Source organism: Etheostoma spectabile, chromosome 6 (assembly GCF_008692095.1).
Source record: "Etheostoma spectabile isolate EspeVRDwgs_2016 chromosome 6, UIUC_Espe_1.0, whole genome shotgun sequence".
Lineage (NCBI taxonomy): Eukaryota > Metazoa > Chordata > Actinopteri > Perciformes > Percidae > Etheostoma > Etheostoma spectabile.
This window is the reverse complement of record NC_045738.1, coordinates 18,946,137-18,963,636: the sequence shown is the minus strand read 5'-3', so window position 1 is coordinate 18,963,636 and position 17,500 is coordinate 18,946,137. Positions and strand designations below refer to the sequence as shown.

Sequence of the window (17,500 nt, the reverse complement as noted above, 5' to 3'; positions counted from 1 at the left end):
ATGACTAAAAAGAGAAGAGTCTAATCTGTTGATAGATATATAACATGTATATATTGGTGTAATGTTAGTGGTCTGACAAAGTGCGTCTACATAGTGAGTTCAGTGTGCAGAACAGTGGGTGAAATAGCTAAAAGACAAAAAAATACCATAAAATATAACCCTAACCCATGAAACGTAAAACGATCAATCCTCTATGCAAATATCTTGTTTCTTTATGCTAATAATACTCATGTCTCATAGTTAAATTGTTGTCAATGATGTGTTGATATTACTCTTCCCCATGCAGAGTGCAACGTTTCCTCTTTTGCCTATAAGATGTTGTTCCAGTATGTCTCTTATTCTAAATGATGTGTATCAAATAACAATCAAATATTCTCTGATTTTCACTGATGTCCTGATGCAACTGCAGACTTTGGACATGGACGGGGGTGAAAGGTCGGTTAGGATCTGGGCTGTCGAGATGTTTTCAGAGACATTCAGCATCTTAAATTCTTTGTTTTAGTTGACATTGGGGTGTGTTTGGTAATTCTCTCTGTGTGTGTGTGTGTGTGTGTGTAGCTGTTGGCATACATTTGCAAGTTAATCCTTGCAGCTGTTCACTAATTGGATGTCTCTTCTCATTATGGGAAAATGTAATGGAAAAATCTCTACTGTTTTGAATTGTGAAACCTATGTTTATGTGATTGAAATACAAGAATTCAGCCACAGATCTGACATTGTGAGATCTCATCTGTCTGTGAAATTCACTGTATTCCAGGTGTTTTTTTGTGCATAAAGCGTTATTTTTGTGCAGCCCTTTTTCCTAAACCAAGGCTACAGTGGGTTTATAAATTGATCTTCATGCCTCTTGTTTGATGGATTTCTTCCTGTATGGATGTCGACTATGAGTACAAAATGGCGGCTGTCGGAAAAAAGTCAATTTCTGCTTCTTTTTTTGATTAGATTCAACCTTACTGTCATTGTGCAGTGTACAAGTACAAAGACAAAAAAATGCAGTTGTGTCTAACCAGTAGTGCAAAACCACAGAAAAGTGCAATGTGCTATACAAAGTTAGACAGGTGGTGCATAGGCAGGACAAGAAATACATTGCAGTGTTATGAGAGCAGAATAAATATTTCATTCATGTAATATGAACAATGTATGAACAAGTACAGATATATGTAATGTCGTAGCAGTGACATTATAATAGTAGTAATAATATATATATATATATATATATATATATATATATATATATATATATATATATATATGTGTGTGTGTAGTGTATCAGCAGAACATATAATAAGAAAAACAGAATAAATATGGATATTCTGTATGAACCATGTAGCATATAGACAGATATGCACAGTGTGTACAGCTATGTGCAGTGTGGTAACATTACAAGAGTAGTAAGAATAAGTAAGTGCAGGATGAATAGTATGAAGAGCAGTAGAAAATGGTTATGTATAGGTGTAATTACAGTATGTACATTTGTAAATAAGTAGGTTGACACCTAAACCTGATATTTAGAGCTGATGTTTACGCCGTTTACTGCCATCTCCACCTCACTGTAAGGCTGACTGAAGTATCTCAAGGTTACATCATGTATATTTAGCCAATTAACAACAGGATTGAGAAACTCCATCCAGCATAATTAATATTTATCATCTATAACCAGGGTAAAGTACTTATGTAGACTTTTCACTTATCTGTACTTTACAGATAAAGGAGCCACAATAACAATCATAATCAAAGTTAGTAATTACTTTTACTTCTAATAGTTAAAGACAACCTACCGTTTTTATCAACCTGGACCCTAATTTTCTATGTTTTTGTGTCTAAGTGACTGATGGGAACAACTATCTTTGACATTGTTCCAGTATCAAGAACGCTGTAAGTTAATAAACAAACCGATCAGGAAGGCTGGCTCCAGGTCACGTTTGAAGCTGTGGTGGAGACGAGGTGCTAGATAAGGCTATTGGACACCACAATACTGCACTAAGGGCAACCTGCACAATTGGTTTATTTACATTTAGCATACATTTTAGCACATTATTAAAGCAGTTGCACATTTAGTTTTCCCATCCTGTGTATATTCAAATATTTTTTTCTTTTCTTTTATTCCTATTATTAGTATTTCTTGTAAATTTATGTATGTATATTTTTCCTAGCATTTCATTTATATTTATATTCTGTGCTGTGTGATTGATTTTGCTGCTGTAACACTGTAATTTCCCATTTTTCTTGGAATCAATAAATATCTATCTATCCATCTATCTAATAAGACAATTGTCCAGCTTATATTTAACTTCACAAAAGTGCTCATTTTTCCACTGACCGGCTCATATTAATATTCAGGTAATATATACAAGATAAATATATATTTGCATAGTTTTATTTTGTTTCTGTCAACTTTGAATGAAGTGTATTGTACAATGCTAAAATTACTGTTTATTTACATGGAATCTGGTGGGTTTAGCAAACGCAATTTTGAAAAAACTTCTTAGACCTCCTTAGAAATCCTTTTCATAAGGTTGTCAGGCACTTAGAATATTTATCTGAGTCTGTCAGTGGCAAAACAAGCACTTTTGTGAAAGTAAATACAAGTTGAACAAGTGCCCTATTAACTAACATTGTAGCTTTTTACTCTGCTGCCAACTGCAGCAGTCTTACTCAATACTGGACCAGTTTCAAAGATTGTTGTTCCCATCAGCCACAAAAACGTAGGAAAATAGGGTTGAAGAAAGCTGTAGTTACCTTTTGAGTACATTTAATATCCCAAAATTATTTTATATCCTCTGTCTGAGAATAAACTCCACAAAAGAGTAATGGTTGCCAGGCAGGAGTTGATATGCATTTAAAAAAAATAATAGCTCTTTATTGCATAACATGATGCATAATCCTGACAACAAAATGCCTGGGGGGAGTAGACAGCTCAGTACAGAGTAAAAATTAAAGAAGGTCTCAGAGCTATTGTGACTGACTATCAGTGTGCTGTATCTCCCCGTTAGCTCGCCATCCACACCAACTAACCCCATGAGTAGTACCATGATGTCGCCAAGCATCATTGAGTCTTTGATGAATTTTACTATTCCACCTTCTGGTGTGACTAAACATTAACAGTGTTAAACGGCACACCGTATGTTGCTTATAGTGTACATATATAGGGTGAATTTAACAATTTCAAGGGAATATGAGAGGGAACCGAAACATAGGGTCAAGGAGGGGACGATGCATTGAGGGTAAAGAAATGTAAATGTGATGTACTTTTACCTAAAAAGGCAGACAGGGAATTCTGCATGACTTCCACTTTGGTTTGGTATTGAGCCCTTCATATTCTATTTAACATTTGTTACAAACAACACTAGTTCTGCGATAATACACTGTTTGATATCAGAGAAGCAATCGGACGAAGCACACAGCATCCATCCCCCATCTGCAGCAGCTTTGCTCCTCAACCTGGCGTACTGACGTGATGCGTATTCTTTTAAACTCGAGTGTAGCTGTTCTCATCACAGATCGGGACGTTTTGATCCACAGATGTGCCGTGATTGTTGACTTTCAGATGCATTGCAGAGGATTGATACTGAGCTGGAACTACTCTGTGGCTTACACCATATTTTCATAAATGATTCTCTTAATCTGTTTGACTTTTGACCTGCACCTAGATTCAGCACAGCCGCAACCCTATCGCATGGAGTATCGTGGGAAGCCATTACTGCAGTTTGTGGCTAATGCCTGGAAAGCAGGTCATATCATAATGAGAGTGTTTATCAATAGGCAGGGAGTCAGCAGAAGGGGACCATGTGAAAACATTGCATCTGTAAAATGCATCTCAGTTTCTGTGCATGTGTTCATGTGTTTGCCAATACTATAAAGTGTGTTTGTGTGTGTCTGTGTGCAGTTTGCATGACAAAATAAAACCAAATCTCACAAAGCAAAAGCAATTCTTAGCACACAGCCTGGCCAGGAACATATCCTCGTAAAACTCTCTTGTTAAAAAGAGCAACAACACATTGCTTTCTATTCTGCACTGAGCTTCTCCACATGTTTCTGACCAGCAGAGCACTAGAATAACTATGACTCTAGTTTCATGAAGGCTTGTACATTAGATGACACAACACATTATTTTACATATTGGTGTCTGATTGCTCTTTGGAACCTATTGTGGATGCTGCAGAGTATTTATCATTGATAACAAATTATGAATGAATCTGATGAAGCAGCTGCAACTCTGGTTTTTAGACGTTTTGTTTTGAAAAATGGCTGATTTCCTTTTTTATTCCATTCATTCAGTCTTAAGGCAAAGTTACTACATGTGTAATTCCAGGATGTGTATTAGGTTACTCAAAATGTATTAAAAATGTTTTACGCAATAAGAAATTTGTTTTTAAGAAAAATTATGATGCCAGGATGTTCACAGATTGAAGGATAGGTAAAGATAGAAGAGAGCGTCAGTGTTCCAGCGATATAAGAACAATGTTGCATTAATAGTGGAAAACCATTCAGAAAAAAAACCCAATTTTCACTTTTCATCTTGTTTTTGTTTTGGCACTACATTTCCCATCATGCTTAAGTGTGAGCTGTGAGCTACCATTGTTTTATGATCAATGTCTATCGCACACTATAAGACTCTGAAAAAACTTTGAAATACTAAAGTCTCTCACTATCTCACATCTGAAGACACTCTTGTTGTAAGGTCAGCTTAAGTTAGATTCAGATTAGTGCAACTTGGAGGACTTGCGAAGTTATGGCGTGTGTCGGCCTTTTTCTGTGTGGCAGCGTCTTGTTTTGTGAATTTACTGTGCAGTGTATTCTTTGTGTATGTGATGCGTCGTACCTGCAGAAGACTCCCATGCCCTCCAGCAGGTAACACTGTCCACCGTTGAAGCAGTAGTTGGGCAGCGTGTCGCAGGGCGAGCGGCAACTTCCGTTCACCATCTGGTAGCCCACTCGGCATCCACCCATTCCATCTGACCCGTCCACCGGTGAGGCCACCGGAGGAGCCGCCGCAGGGACATTTGGTACCGGAGCTCTCCCTCCAGGACGTGCGGCCCCAGGGATGAAGGAGTCAGACGCTGGCACTCTGGGCTTGGAGCGAGCTGGAGACCCACCGGCGAGGCGGAGGTCTTCATCGCTGTCGTAGGTGTCGGTCGTGGTGCTGTAGGTGTACTCATCCGCAGTAGGGGACACGCCATCCTCGTAGGGAGTGAGGTAGTCGTAGTTGTCCGGCATCGCCCAGGAGGTTGGGTCGCCTCCCTGCAGCTCATGGGCCAGTGATGATGGAGACGGCGGGGCCAGGTCGAGGCCGCGTCCACGAGAGGAAGGGTCGAAGAAGTCAACATGGAGGACGTCAGGGTTGGAGGGACTGGTGGGGTTGGTTGGGTTGTTGGGGGCCGAGGGATGGCCGGTGGTGGTGGTGAAGAGGTGATCCAGGTCAAACACGGCTGTGTCCTTGGCGTGGATCCAAGGCGGGTCGGTGTTTGGCAGACGTTCCTCATCCTCCTCCTCCTCCTTGCTTTCCATGATGTCCTGTCCACGTGGGTTGCTAGGCAGCAGGTGCTCCGTCTCAGCAGAATCAGGGCTGATCTGGGGCGGGGCTGCCACGCCCACTTCTTCCAACGCAGGGACCAACGTTTCAGGAAACATGCCGCTGCTCTGCTCGTCCTCCTCGCCGGCGCGGGGGATCCGGCCCGCCCTCGGGGTCACAGCGTCTGGAATGGCCAAGCTGGTCGTCCCGGTTACTGCGAGGACGGCCTCGTTGACCTTAACAGGCCCTTCCTCCTCGCTGAGCTGGGAGGTAACATTGGCCGCACGGTCCGGCTCAGTGGCGTTGGTCCCAGCAGCATTCCCTACAAACAAACACAAGAATGTTTCTAAGTACAAGTATGACAACAACAAATGTGTCTTCAGCTTTCAAAGGGAAATGATTGCTTTGTAATTTACAGGGGTGGAGTGAGGGAATGGCTTCTAGGGCTCCAGCCCCGAATGATTTCTCAAAAGCTCGTATATTTTAGGTTTTTTGAGTAACTTTGTGTCATTTGTCCTCAGTCTTTCTGACTGGACCGGCAAGTCAATGGAGCAACTCTGTGTACGTATGGAACTTGACGGACAGTTATTGCCTTTCTTTAGATGGCAGGAGTGAAAATCCTCAACATTTGTTGTGTTGTGTGTTCTGTTTTTTAGAATGGTAAAAACAATATGATACAAAAAAAAAAAAAAAGTGACAAAAAGGTTGACAAAAGCACCACAGAAACACTCTGTTATGGTTCCTGATGCAGGTTGGCATAGTTTGTTTTTGCTGCCATTTTTTTTTTAATACAATGTGTTCAGGAGACAGGCAGCTGGCGGACAATGAGGAGATGTTTGCTGTATGTGCCTAAAAAACGCGTGACATCGCTCAGAGCTCCTTTAATGAGATAGTTGGGAAGCAGCTGCTTTAATTGAAAGCACCAACATCGTCAAATACCAACTCTGACAGTTTGTATCAATCAAACAGACAGAAATAAACTTGAAAAGATACAAAACATCCATTAAATTAAAAAGAAAACAGTATGACATTATGTCCTTAATGGGGCACCATAGATGATTAATATAAATTTGGAAATGTAATATAAGACTGGTGCCAGCAGTAGAAAGAAAATGCTGATCCCACACAAACCAGCCAGGCATCAGAAGATGCAGCATCCATTACTATGAAAAATTCAACAATCGAGGGGTTGAAAATAAACTGGTGGGAACAGAACAGTAAAAACAGCACCATCTTTTTCAGTTCCCAGGAGTACATATATTTCAATTCATCTCAGTGGTACAAAGTGAATTATTTCTTTAAATCAGAGGAAGAAAGTCATTTCAATTGGAATATTAGCAAATATTTCTAATAATAATGGAAGAATTGCACTGGTCTTTTGGATGCATCATCTGCTCTTCACCTTGTTCAGTTCACTCTTTCCAAAGACAGTTTCAGGCCTCACACACCACCTCACACACCACGCAATGACATCACAAAGTCTTTGTTGCATTAAGTGATGGACAACGGCGGCTCGAGGAGTCTAGCATTGAACCCGACGGGTGAAACATAATTAAAGGGAGACGTGATTGGCTGTGTACTTATCCTCCGGTCTATTACTTCATCCGGAGGCGGCTGGTTGAGTCATGCAAAAAGCTTCTTTACGACCGCTCCCCCTTTGGATTGAAGGAATAATACACTAATGTACTTGAATGGCGAGGAGCCAGGATTACGGATTATGGGGCTGGAGAGAGAGAAGGATTTGGGAGACTTTGGGGGGAGCCCTGCAGGGGGGAGGTGATGATCTTAAGGAGACGCAGACAAGACAGCGTCTCGACAATTCGGTCAATATGTGAGAATGCCACAGGAACTTTTCAATAACACCAATGATGTTTTATCCACTTAAAGAAAATTAAACCAACATGAATTGGTAAGATTGATCTTTTGATTATAAGTGTACGTTAACAGACTAAAAACAATGATCTATCCTGCTAATAAGTCTGTGTAGCTACAGCCTAAATTTATGACACAGATATCCAGCCTGGATCCAGACCTCTGAATTGCTGAATCTCCAAAAACATGTTCAGCAATAAAGAGGTCTGGTGATGTGTTCAATAGCTGCACCATAGTTACGGTTAGCATATGAGGCAACAGGTATGACATAAATTTGTTAAGCTTCTAAGTGTGGAGCATTCAGAGTCGGCCACTACAGCGTTTATTAGTCTGTGTAGTTTGTTGGAGTGGAAACCTTGCTCACTCGGATCAAACTGTCACTGTCACTGTGGGTTTTGGAGTGCACCTATAGACCTTTTGAGTACTTCCTATTTAGCACTCCACTAACTTGAATGGGAATTAAATGATTTAATCATGCGGCTCTTCTAGACTTTCCAAATGTTTTTACCAGACCAAATGGATCAAACCAGTCTTTTTGCGGAGGTTTTGACACTCCAAAAAATGTATCCACTGATTTACAGAAATGTCTTTCTCTTAATTTAATGTCTATTGGGAAAAATCCTTTTGAGCAAGAGGGCATCATATGAAAAACACGAAAGTTGTAATTCCACTGTTTGGCCCCTGTGTCAAATTGACTTCCTAGCCCGGTGCACTTCTTGGGGGCCTGAGCCCAGAGAGCGTCTACCTTGAATCATTGAGCTGAGAGCTCTAACTGTGCTGTTTCATTTTCACGGACTAGTAAACACACATTTCTCTTGGCTTCTTGTGGCTGAATCCAAATGGAAACAGGCAACCTATGTAGTGTTCCTTCCAGAACTTAAAGATTTGAAGCCATACCTGTTTCCTCATATAATAACTAACTGTAGCGCAGCTATTGAACACTATTGAGCAGCTATTGGACACATCACCAGGCCTTTTTATTGCTGAACATGCTTTTGGAGATTCAGCAATTCAAAGGTCTGAAACCAAGGCGGAATATCGGTCATTAGCTCAGACTGTGGCTACACAGACTTCATCAAATACGTTTGTTTTTCATTCAGAATGCTTTCTGTTCTGACAAGAAGTTGGGAATTTTGCTTTCTTAAGTTTCCTGTAGAAATACACCCGTTTCTGAGCTTTCTGAACCAGGATGGAGATGTGAGATGACCATGTCAGTTGTTGAGTGACACGGCCATGTCAGGTGTTGCGTGACACCCGGATCACCCACTGTGAATGAATGCGTGTACATGTAGTCGTGTAAGCAGCTTTGGTAAACAGCCTCCACCAAATGGCATTTATGCGGATATCGGTGAGGATCCTTGCTGACAGAAGATAAGCTCCGACCCTCTGGCATTTTAATCCTAAATATCTCCTAAACTCTCAGTGAGTCTCCATTTACACAACCAGTAGTTTATCTGTTATTAAGACCTCCACCAAAGTTTTGCGACTTACGTGACGTGATGTCCAATTTGGGAGGCAGACAGACAAAAATGAGGTACACACCCTCAGATAGTAACAGGCCAACAATCTTGTATAAATAAAGTGCAGCAGAACAACCAGGCCAATTTTACACCATCTTCATGGTCAACTTTACTTGTATAGACCAACATATGCAATGTCATAATGAGCTTACCAGTATTCTCAACCCCAAGAAGGCAAGAAAAACACTGAGTATTTGGGGGGGGGGGGAACAATCTTTCAGCTCTCTGATACTTGGGCTGCCCAATCTTCCTTAAATAAATGAATAAATAAATAATCGGTAACTAAACTTGATAGCCCTTTTATGTCCTTATCCAAAGACTGAACTGTAATTCATTAATTGTTACAGAAAAATTACATATTTCTTGCATCAAAAGAATTGTTTAAGTTGAAGACTTGCTTTAGAGAAAACCTTTTTGCATGACTCATCTGCTGAGATTATGAAACTTAAAGGGGAACTACGCCCATTTTCGAAATTCAAACATGTTGTTTCCATGGTCCAAGACAGTCCATTTACTGGTTAACATGAGCTGCTCTCTCTTATAGCCAAACACTAGAGTGCCAAAACTCAAGTTTGGGATATCATCAAGTATAAAGTGTGTAACTGCTTCATAAATGAATTTGGAAATGTTATTGAGGATACCAGTGAGCACCCAGGGGGTTGTTGGGAGTATATGAGTGCATTTTCTGTTTCAAAACTGAAAACGCTACCGTAGATAAAAATCTAATTTGGGTAGGTCAAAGAAAACAAACAGTTTCTCATTCTTTTCCATGGAGCAGCTCCAGACTTTATACTTGATGACATCACCCGTTTGAGGCTTTGGGAAAGAGAAGCTCATGTTCACAAATATTGATTGTGCTTTCCTTGGCAACAGAAATGCCATATTGGAAACATGGTGGTGTCCCCTTTTAAGAAAATAAATGTACACATGTTCACAGATGTTTCAGTTGACTTAAAACATAAAGCAGTTAAAGAAATTCAGAGAGTCCACCAGGAATTTCTTGAGTTTTAACTGGAGAGAACAATAATAATAGTTTAAAAGTAAGAGTTTTCCCAGATGAGTATCTTCAAATGCAATCTGTTATGTCATTTAACTGCATTCTTGTCTATCGAGAGTAATACAGACAGGGCCAATTTGTCCCTTTAACTCTTCTATGATGGAATATTTGGGAGATTTTCAGAATGATAACTCATATTACATAATAAAATATCTCTGCTGCTGCAGGAAGATACAATCCGGAGTGGAAAAGTCTGCATGATATTCTCTAAGCACCTACTATCAAAGTACCCTTTGGTACTAAAGTGTTTTATTTTGCCCAGCATGTTTCCTTGGCAACAAAATCATGGCTGCAGCTGCCGCCGTGGTCCTGCTGCACGCCCTGCTATGCCCTGTCACACCCTGCTACGCTCTGCGGTGCCCTGCAAAGTTCTGCTATGTCCTGCTAGGATCTGCATCATCTTTTACTGTGACTGGTACTGCACCTATGGCACCGTCAGACACCACCTACCAGGAGCCTGGGTCTGTCTGACGTTTCTTCCTAAAAGGACGTTTTTCCTCGCCACAGTCATGATAAATGCTTGCTCTTGGGAAAAAGAATTGTTGGGTCCTTGTAAATTATAGAGTGCGGTCTAGACCTACTCTGTAAAGTCTGTAAAGTGTCTTGAGATAAGTCTTGTTAGGATTTGATACTATAAATAAAATGGATTTGAAGATGGTCATGTAATTGTGTTAACACACGAATATAAAGCAGAAGAGCGTTGATAAAGCGAACACCAAATTAGAAAATGTTGAAACTGATCAATAGATGTTCCTGAATGCAAACATCTTATCATCCACACCTTGCTGTCATCGTTCAGCATGAGGCCGTCACTTTAGCCACGAGGCGCTTGACAGGTGGATGGTTTCAGATTATTGAGGCTTTTTGTTTTCTGACGCAGCAGCCTGGCGAGCTGTATCTTTAAAGCCCGGGGTCGTTCTGGGGCTAATCCTTCCAGCACACCCACAATCCACTGCTGTTTAACACATCAACTGAGCAACCCCGGACAATATGCCAAAACAACACTCACACATACACACACATAAAAACAAGGCTTTCCTGTGAGCATTTTACACGCTCCGAATGCTTGATGCTCACCAGGAAATCAGGATTTCAGACAGCGAACGTCCGCCTCTCTCTTAAGCGCATAAAAACAATCGCCCTCGCCTTTGTCAGCTTAATTTCTCGCTTGTGTTTTCACAACCGCACACTCACAAACGCACCTGACAGCAATACACTGATTAAGTGACAGTTTGTCGGGATGAGCGCAGTGTTTAGGTGAATCTCTTGGGGAAACCGGTCAGCCTTCAACACCGGCTCCTCCTCCTACTGCTGCAACAAGCCTGATGAATACAAACGGCACGAACCGGAAGACAGTAATGGCTGCTGCACAACCAGAGACAACGACAGGGGGTGTTTGAGGAGAGATGGTAACGAAGAAACGGGGAGGAAGTGACACATCATGACAGAGAGGAGGGAGAAAACCAGGAGGAAAAACTGAGGCAAGATGTGACAAAGTGAGGGATGGAGAGAAATGCTTTGGTCCAGGAAAAGACTTTTGGACTTTTTACTCCTACTCTGCCAGTCTGGAGATCCTTAATCCTCGGTCTGTCTATTATCAGTGGCCTCAAATCTTACACCGCAGCATTATATTACATGGTACAGTATAAGGACACTTTCTGAAGGCCACTAAATTCCTCTTGTGCCAGTTCAATGCAACAATCTCTAGAGTTTGTCTCTAAGTTCAAAGTCAAGATTTCTGTGTCATCAGCCTCAGGTTATTGACAGGACTTTATGAAAACGGGATTTTCCCATTGCTTAATGTTTGCCATTTGTTGCTGAAAATCCAATTTTGGATAACTAGAGGTGGAGTCTCAGTGGAACAAAAAAGAGAACCAATACAGTGGAGAAAGAGTCATCTGTCAATCGAGCAACTTTCAGACTCACCAGCAAGACTCCCATCACAAGAAGTGAAATCATAATACGTGTGAGTGTTGAGTGTTTTTCAAGTCACCGTCTATCTTTGACAAGAGCAACTACATCTAAATAATTTTGTAATTTATAATGGTAAATCCCATCAACATGAGTACATGTTACCTAACATGGGTTCAACACTGAAGCTTTCTTGCATCTACAGTAGCTCTCGACCCTAATCTACATCTGGGTCATTGCATGCTAGCAACATAACTCTACAGATGTGAAAGTCACTTCCACCACTTTGGTCCAGACTGAAATATCTCAATAATTATTTGATGGATTTGCTGTGAAATGTTGGAACAGACATTGTGGCGTAAAGAGGAATCTTTATGACTTTCATGATCCAATGACTGTTCTCTTCTGCTGCCACGAAACAATATTAAAACAGACACATGCGTGCAGGAACACACATTCACACAGGAGGTTTTCTGCTGGAGGAGACCATGCGGTGTCAATCTGCCAGAATCCTCACTGTGCATCTCTGCACTGAGCTCCAATTAAGTGGAGATGTCTCCCTTTCACGGCCTCATTAGCCTAATTGGATTAACGAGGAGGAAGCTTTTGATGGACAGCTGGTTTAGACGCAGCGTGGCGGCTCTGTGGAAGTTTGAGAAAGAAAATTCTGCATCACGCCGGTACACAATAGCTAGATCGGATGTCCTAAAATCTCTTATTTTATCTGTTTTTAGATTTTGTATTATTTTCAGCTGCTCTTTAATGTTTTGTGTAAAGCACTTTGAATTGACCTGTTGCTGAAATATGCTATACAAATAAAGCTGCCTCGCCTTGATGCAAATATGACCAATATAAGGAAAAAAAGGATTTGATACATTTAAGGAGATGGAACTAGAACTGGTTTATCATTTTGAAAGACTATCTGTCCGACTTGTGCTGACATCTCAGTGTGCTACGAAGCCTGTTGACTCACTTAGGATTGGTTTAATCTGCACGATTGGGATTTGGGGATGATTTCTTTTATAAATCAGTATTAACTATATAAAGCCAGATCCATTTGTGATCTTTTGTTAGTTTGTTCCAGGTGCGCTCGCTGTCAAAGACTGCTAATTGTTAATTAAAAAGTGATACTGATGGTTGACAACCACATGTAAACTTAAAAGGGGCTATAATTAATGATTAGTTGCGTGATTGATTCATCTGGTCATTTTATCTATAAAACAGTGCAGAAAATCGTGAAAAATGTCCATCACAATTAAGGTGATGTCATCTAATGTGATCTTTTGTCCAGCAAAAACAGTCCAAAACTCACAGATATTTAATCTACAAAAATGTGAAATAGAGATCATCACTCTTGTCCAATTGGCATTTTGCTTGAAAACGTATTTAAACGATCAACCGATTTTCATAGTAGTTGGATATTTCGTTTAGTCAATTCTGACCAAACTATTTTTTTCATGTTGAATGGAAACCAAAACTTAGCTGAACTTAAACAAAACAGTAACAACCAAAGACTCAGTGAAAGACCAAATGAGGGCATTAAAGGGCATTTAAAGGGCAGGCCTAGTTAAACCAACTATGACCAGCATCTTTTACCCTATTAGAGCCACAGACAGAGCAGACTGTACTGTTAGGATGGGGGTCGGGTTGAGTCATAATGAGTCGGGTCAGGGTTTCCGTCCAAGTCTGGGTGGAGGACAGACCAAATAAGACAAAACTGATGGAATAAAAGAGGCTTTGTTTGTTTCCCTCTCACTTAACATGAGACAATCAAACAGTATTACATAAGTAGATTCCTCAAACGTCTGTGAGTTTTTGTGTGTGTGTGTGTGTGTGTGTGTGTATGTGTGTGCATGTGTGTGTGTGGGTGTGTGCGGTGGGCCCTTTGCCAGTAACAACCACTGGTATTGGGTGTCTTCAACTCCTCTGGTAAAGGGTGTGGAGGTCATAATGAGAAGAGTTTGGCTCGTCTTCTTGTGGGGTGTGTGTGTGTGTGTGTGTGTGTGTGTGTGTGTGTGTGTGTGTTTTGGGGTGATGTCGCCTCCAAGGCCAAGTGCCGTTAGCCTGTGCTGGCGAGCCGCCGACCCTCATGCCTCGCCTTTTGTTCAACCCAGATCAGTTTGGGGAGGGGAAGCCACTAAAACCACCCACAGTCCCGGGATACTCTGATTGGCAGTGACAGACCGTAAAGAGGAACCTGATTGGTCATGACAGTTAGGGCCCGCCAGCCAGCCTGCTGACCCAGACTGGAGGAAGGAGGGGAAAGGTTGAATGGCAAATAAACAAAAGCTTACAGGCTCCCTTAGAACAAATATGTAATTAAAACGTATGACTTCACGTCAGATTTTGAGGGTGTAAAATTTGACAATTGGCAAGTAACTAAAGTGAAGTTTCTTTTCAGTCACTTTTTGAGCCAAGAAAAAAGGCAAAGTGGTGCTAGTTTTCAATATTATAATCAGTTATAAAGTGCTGTGCTGTGTTGCCAGGTGTATTGAGAAAGGTCAGAGACAAAAAAAATAAAAAATTTGATTTAATTTAATTAAAAAAAAGAAGAAAAAAGAAAGGGTAAAAGAGTCACAGCGAGGGGGGCCAAAGTGAATACGCATTTCCTGGTAAGATCTATTTACAAGCCCCTTTGGGATTTTTAATCTCACTAGCACAAACTTTCTTTTATTAATATTTTTGTGTCTTTAAATAAACTAAAAACATTTATTGGCTTTTGTGGCAATGAATCAGTCGGTGAAAAAACACTATCGTGGTAAAAAAAACGTTAATATTAGGGCTTAAAATGATTCCTCGTATGCAGAAGTGACAGAAAAAAGGGCCATGAGAGGAGATACCTTGAGTTCATGTATTATCTATGTACACTTCCTGAACTGTATTATTACCGTTGTCCAATAAAAAAATTTAAAAAACCTAAACAGACACATTCCTCGTGACTGTTAGTAATAACTAATTTGATGGCTAAATATTCTCAAAGTCTCAAAGCTTCATTTAATCCATATACTAACTATTTACAGCCCACTTAATTTCACACAGATTATTACTTTTTATTATTATTACTTTAACACAGTTTTAAAAATGTGGGTAAGTGCAATATAGGGTGGTGTTATAGGGGTCAGTGCAATATCAGGTTAGACAGGGCAATGGTGCAAAATTGTGGTTTGTGTAATATAGTCGATGTTTTTTTTTGTCTCTATACAGTGGTGGAAAAGTGTTTGCCCCCTTCCTCATTTCCTGTTCCTTTGCATGTTTGTCACACTTAAGTGTTTTGGCATCAACCAATTTAAACAATAGTCGGACAACACAAGTACACAACCAATGCAATTTGTAAATGAAGGTGTTTATTATTAAAGGTGAAAAAAAATCCAAACCATCATGCCCTGTGTGAAAAAGTGATTGCCCCCTTTGTTAAAACATACTATAACTGTGGTTGTCCACACCTGAGTTCATTTCTCTAGCCACACCCAGGCCTGATTATTGCCACACCTGTTCACAATCAAGGCATCACTAAATAGGAGCTGCTTGACACAGTAAGTTCCACCAGAAGATCCTTAAAGCTACACATCATGCCGAGACCCAAAGAAATTCAGAACAATTGAGAAAAAAGTAATTGAGATCTATCAGTCTGGAGGGTTATGAAGTCCTTTCCAAACTTTGGATCCAGAGAACCACAGTGAGAGCCATTATCCACAAATGGCGAAGACATGGAACAGTGTTGAACCTTCCCAGGATGGCCGGCCGCCCAAAATACCCCAAAGCGCAGCGACAACTCATCCAAGAGGTCACAAAAGACCCCACAACAACGTCCAAAGAACTGCAGCCTCACTTGCCTCAGTTAAGGTCCGTTCATGCCTCCACCATCAGAAAAGACTGGGCAAAATGGCCTGCATGGCAGAGTTCCAAGGAGAAAACCACTGCTGAGCAAAAAACATCAAAGCTCGTCTCAATTTCTCCACAAACACATCTTGATGATTCCCATGATTTTGACAACATTCTGTGGACCGATGAGACAAGTGGAACTCTTTGGAAGGTGTGTGTCCAAGTATATCTGGCGTAGAAGGAACACTGCATTTCATAAAAAGAACATTATACCAACAGTAAAATATGGTGGTGGTAGTGTGATGGTCTGGGGCTGTTTAGCTGCTTCAGGACCTGAAGACTTGCCGTGTAAAAGGAACTAAATTCTGCTGTCTACCAAGAGATCCTGAAGGAGAATGTCCACCACTGTTTGTGTACTCAAGCTGAAACGAACTTGGTTCTGCAGCAGGACAATGATCCTAACACACCAGCAAGTCCACCACCGAATGGCTGAAAAAACAAAATGAAGACTTTGGAGTGGCCTAGCCAAAGTCCTGACTGAATCCTATTGAGATGTGTTGTGTATGACCTTAAAAAGGCCGTTCATGCTCAAACTCTCTAATGTAACTGAATTAGAACAATCTGCAAGAGAGTGGGCCATTCCTCCAGGACGCTGTAAAGCCTCATTGCACGTTATCGCAAACGCTTGGTTGCAGTTGTTGCTGCTAAGGGTGGCCCAACCAGTTATTATTTTAGGGCAACTATTTCACACAGGGCCAGATGGTTTGGATTTTTTTCAGCTTTATTAATAAACACCTTCATTTACAAATTGCATTTTGTGTGTTTACTTTGTGTTGTCCTTGACTATTGTTTAAATTGGTTTGATGTTCGGAACACTTAAGTGTGACAAACATGCAAAGGAACAGGAATGAGGAAGGGGGCAAACACTTTTTCACACCACTGTATGTCCTTTGTTCTCCATTCTTCTTGTTACTGTCTGTTCTGATGTGATCACTGTTCTTGTCCTTGTTTCTCTGTATTTAGCCTGTGTATAGTGTATTTGTATGCATTTATTATTTTTTGTGTACCATCAACCTGCCAGGGGGTCTGCAGATGGAAATTAGCCTAAGGCTACAATCTGGCATATTTACATTTGTGAAAATGTTCATTAATATGTATTGTCCCCTTTTAAGAAATAAATAAATAAATAAAATTAACACATTGTGCTTACCGGCTGGTGTACCATAGGCAGACAGGTGATGTGAAGAAGAAAGCATAGATTGCAAAATGGAAGATGAGAGAGTAAATAGCAATGGTCAATAAATTAAAGTTCAGCTGAGACGTCACCATGACAGAAACCAGTAAAGTGCCTGAATATTTATATATACATATTTATTTTAAAGTTTTTAGCTTTTCATTTTTGACAGGACAGCTAGGGGAGAAAGGGGAAGACGTGCAGGAACTAGTCCCAGGTCGGACTCAAACCCTGGACCTCTGCGCCGAGCCACAAACCTCTGAGTCCATGTGAGCCTGCTCTACCACTGAGCCAACCCGGCAAAGGGCTCGAATATTAAGGAAACTAGGCATCAGCCATTATTGTTGGTTCAGGTTTCTCTGATATTAAACCAAAAAACTGACGTTGGTGTGACCTGTATTTCTTGCGGTGTGCGGACATTAAACACATTTAGTTCATGTTCATGAGAACGGCCTCATGCACTGAGCGGACCGACCAAGCCGAGGGAGTGGAGTAGAGGGAGTGAGTGCTTCTTCTCATTGATTTTAGCTTCAAATACCTGAACCTCAAGAGAACCACACACACACACACAC

The 17,500-nt window shown here is 40.8% G+C and overlaps 1 protein-coding gene across 21 annotated transcripts in view; it reads right to left on the bottom strand.

The window, feature by feature from the left end:
• The window catches only part of cspg5a (chondroitin sulfate proteoglycan 5a), a 58,520-nt gene that overhangs the window by 31,706 nt on the left and 9,314 nt on the right, over positions 1-17,500 (bottom strand). For all 21 annotated transcript variants that reach the window (XM_032517584.1, XM_032517585.1, XM_032517574.1 and 18 more), the window contains exon 2: positions 4,823-5,834. In XM_032517584.1, the coding sequence (XP_032373475.1) occupies positions 4,823-5,834 (1,012 nt within the window). The remainder of the gene's footprint in view (positions 1-4,822; positions 5,835-17,500) is intronic.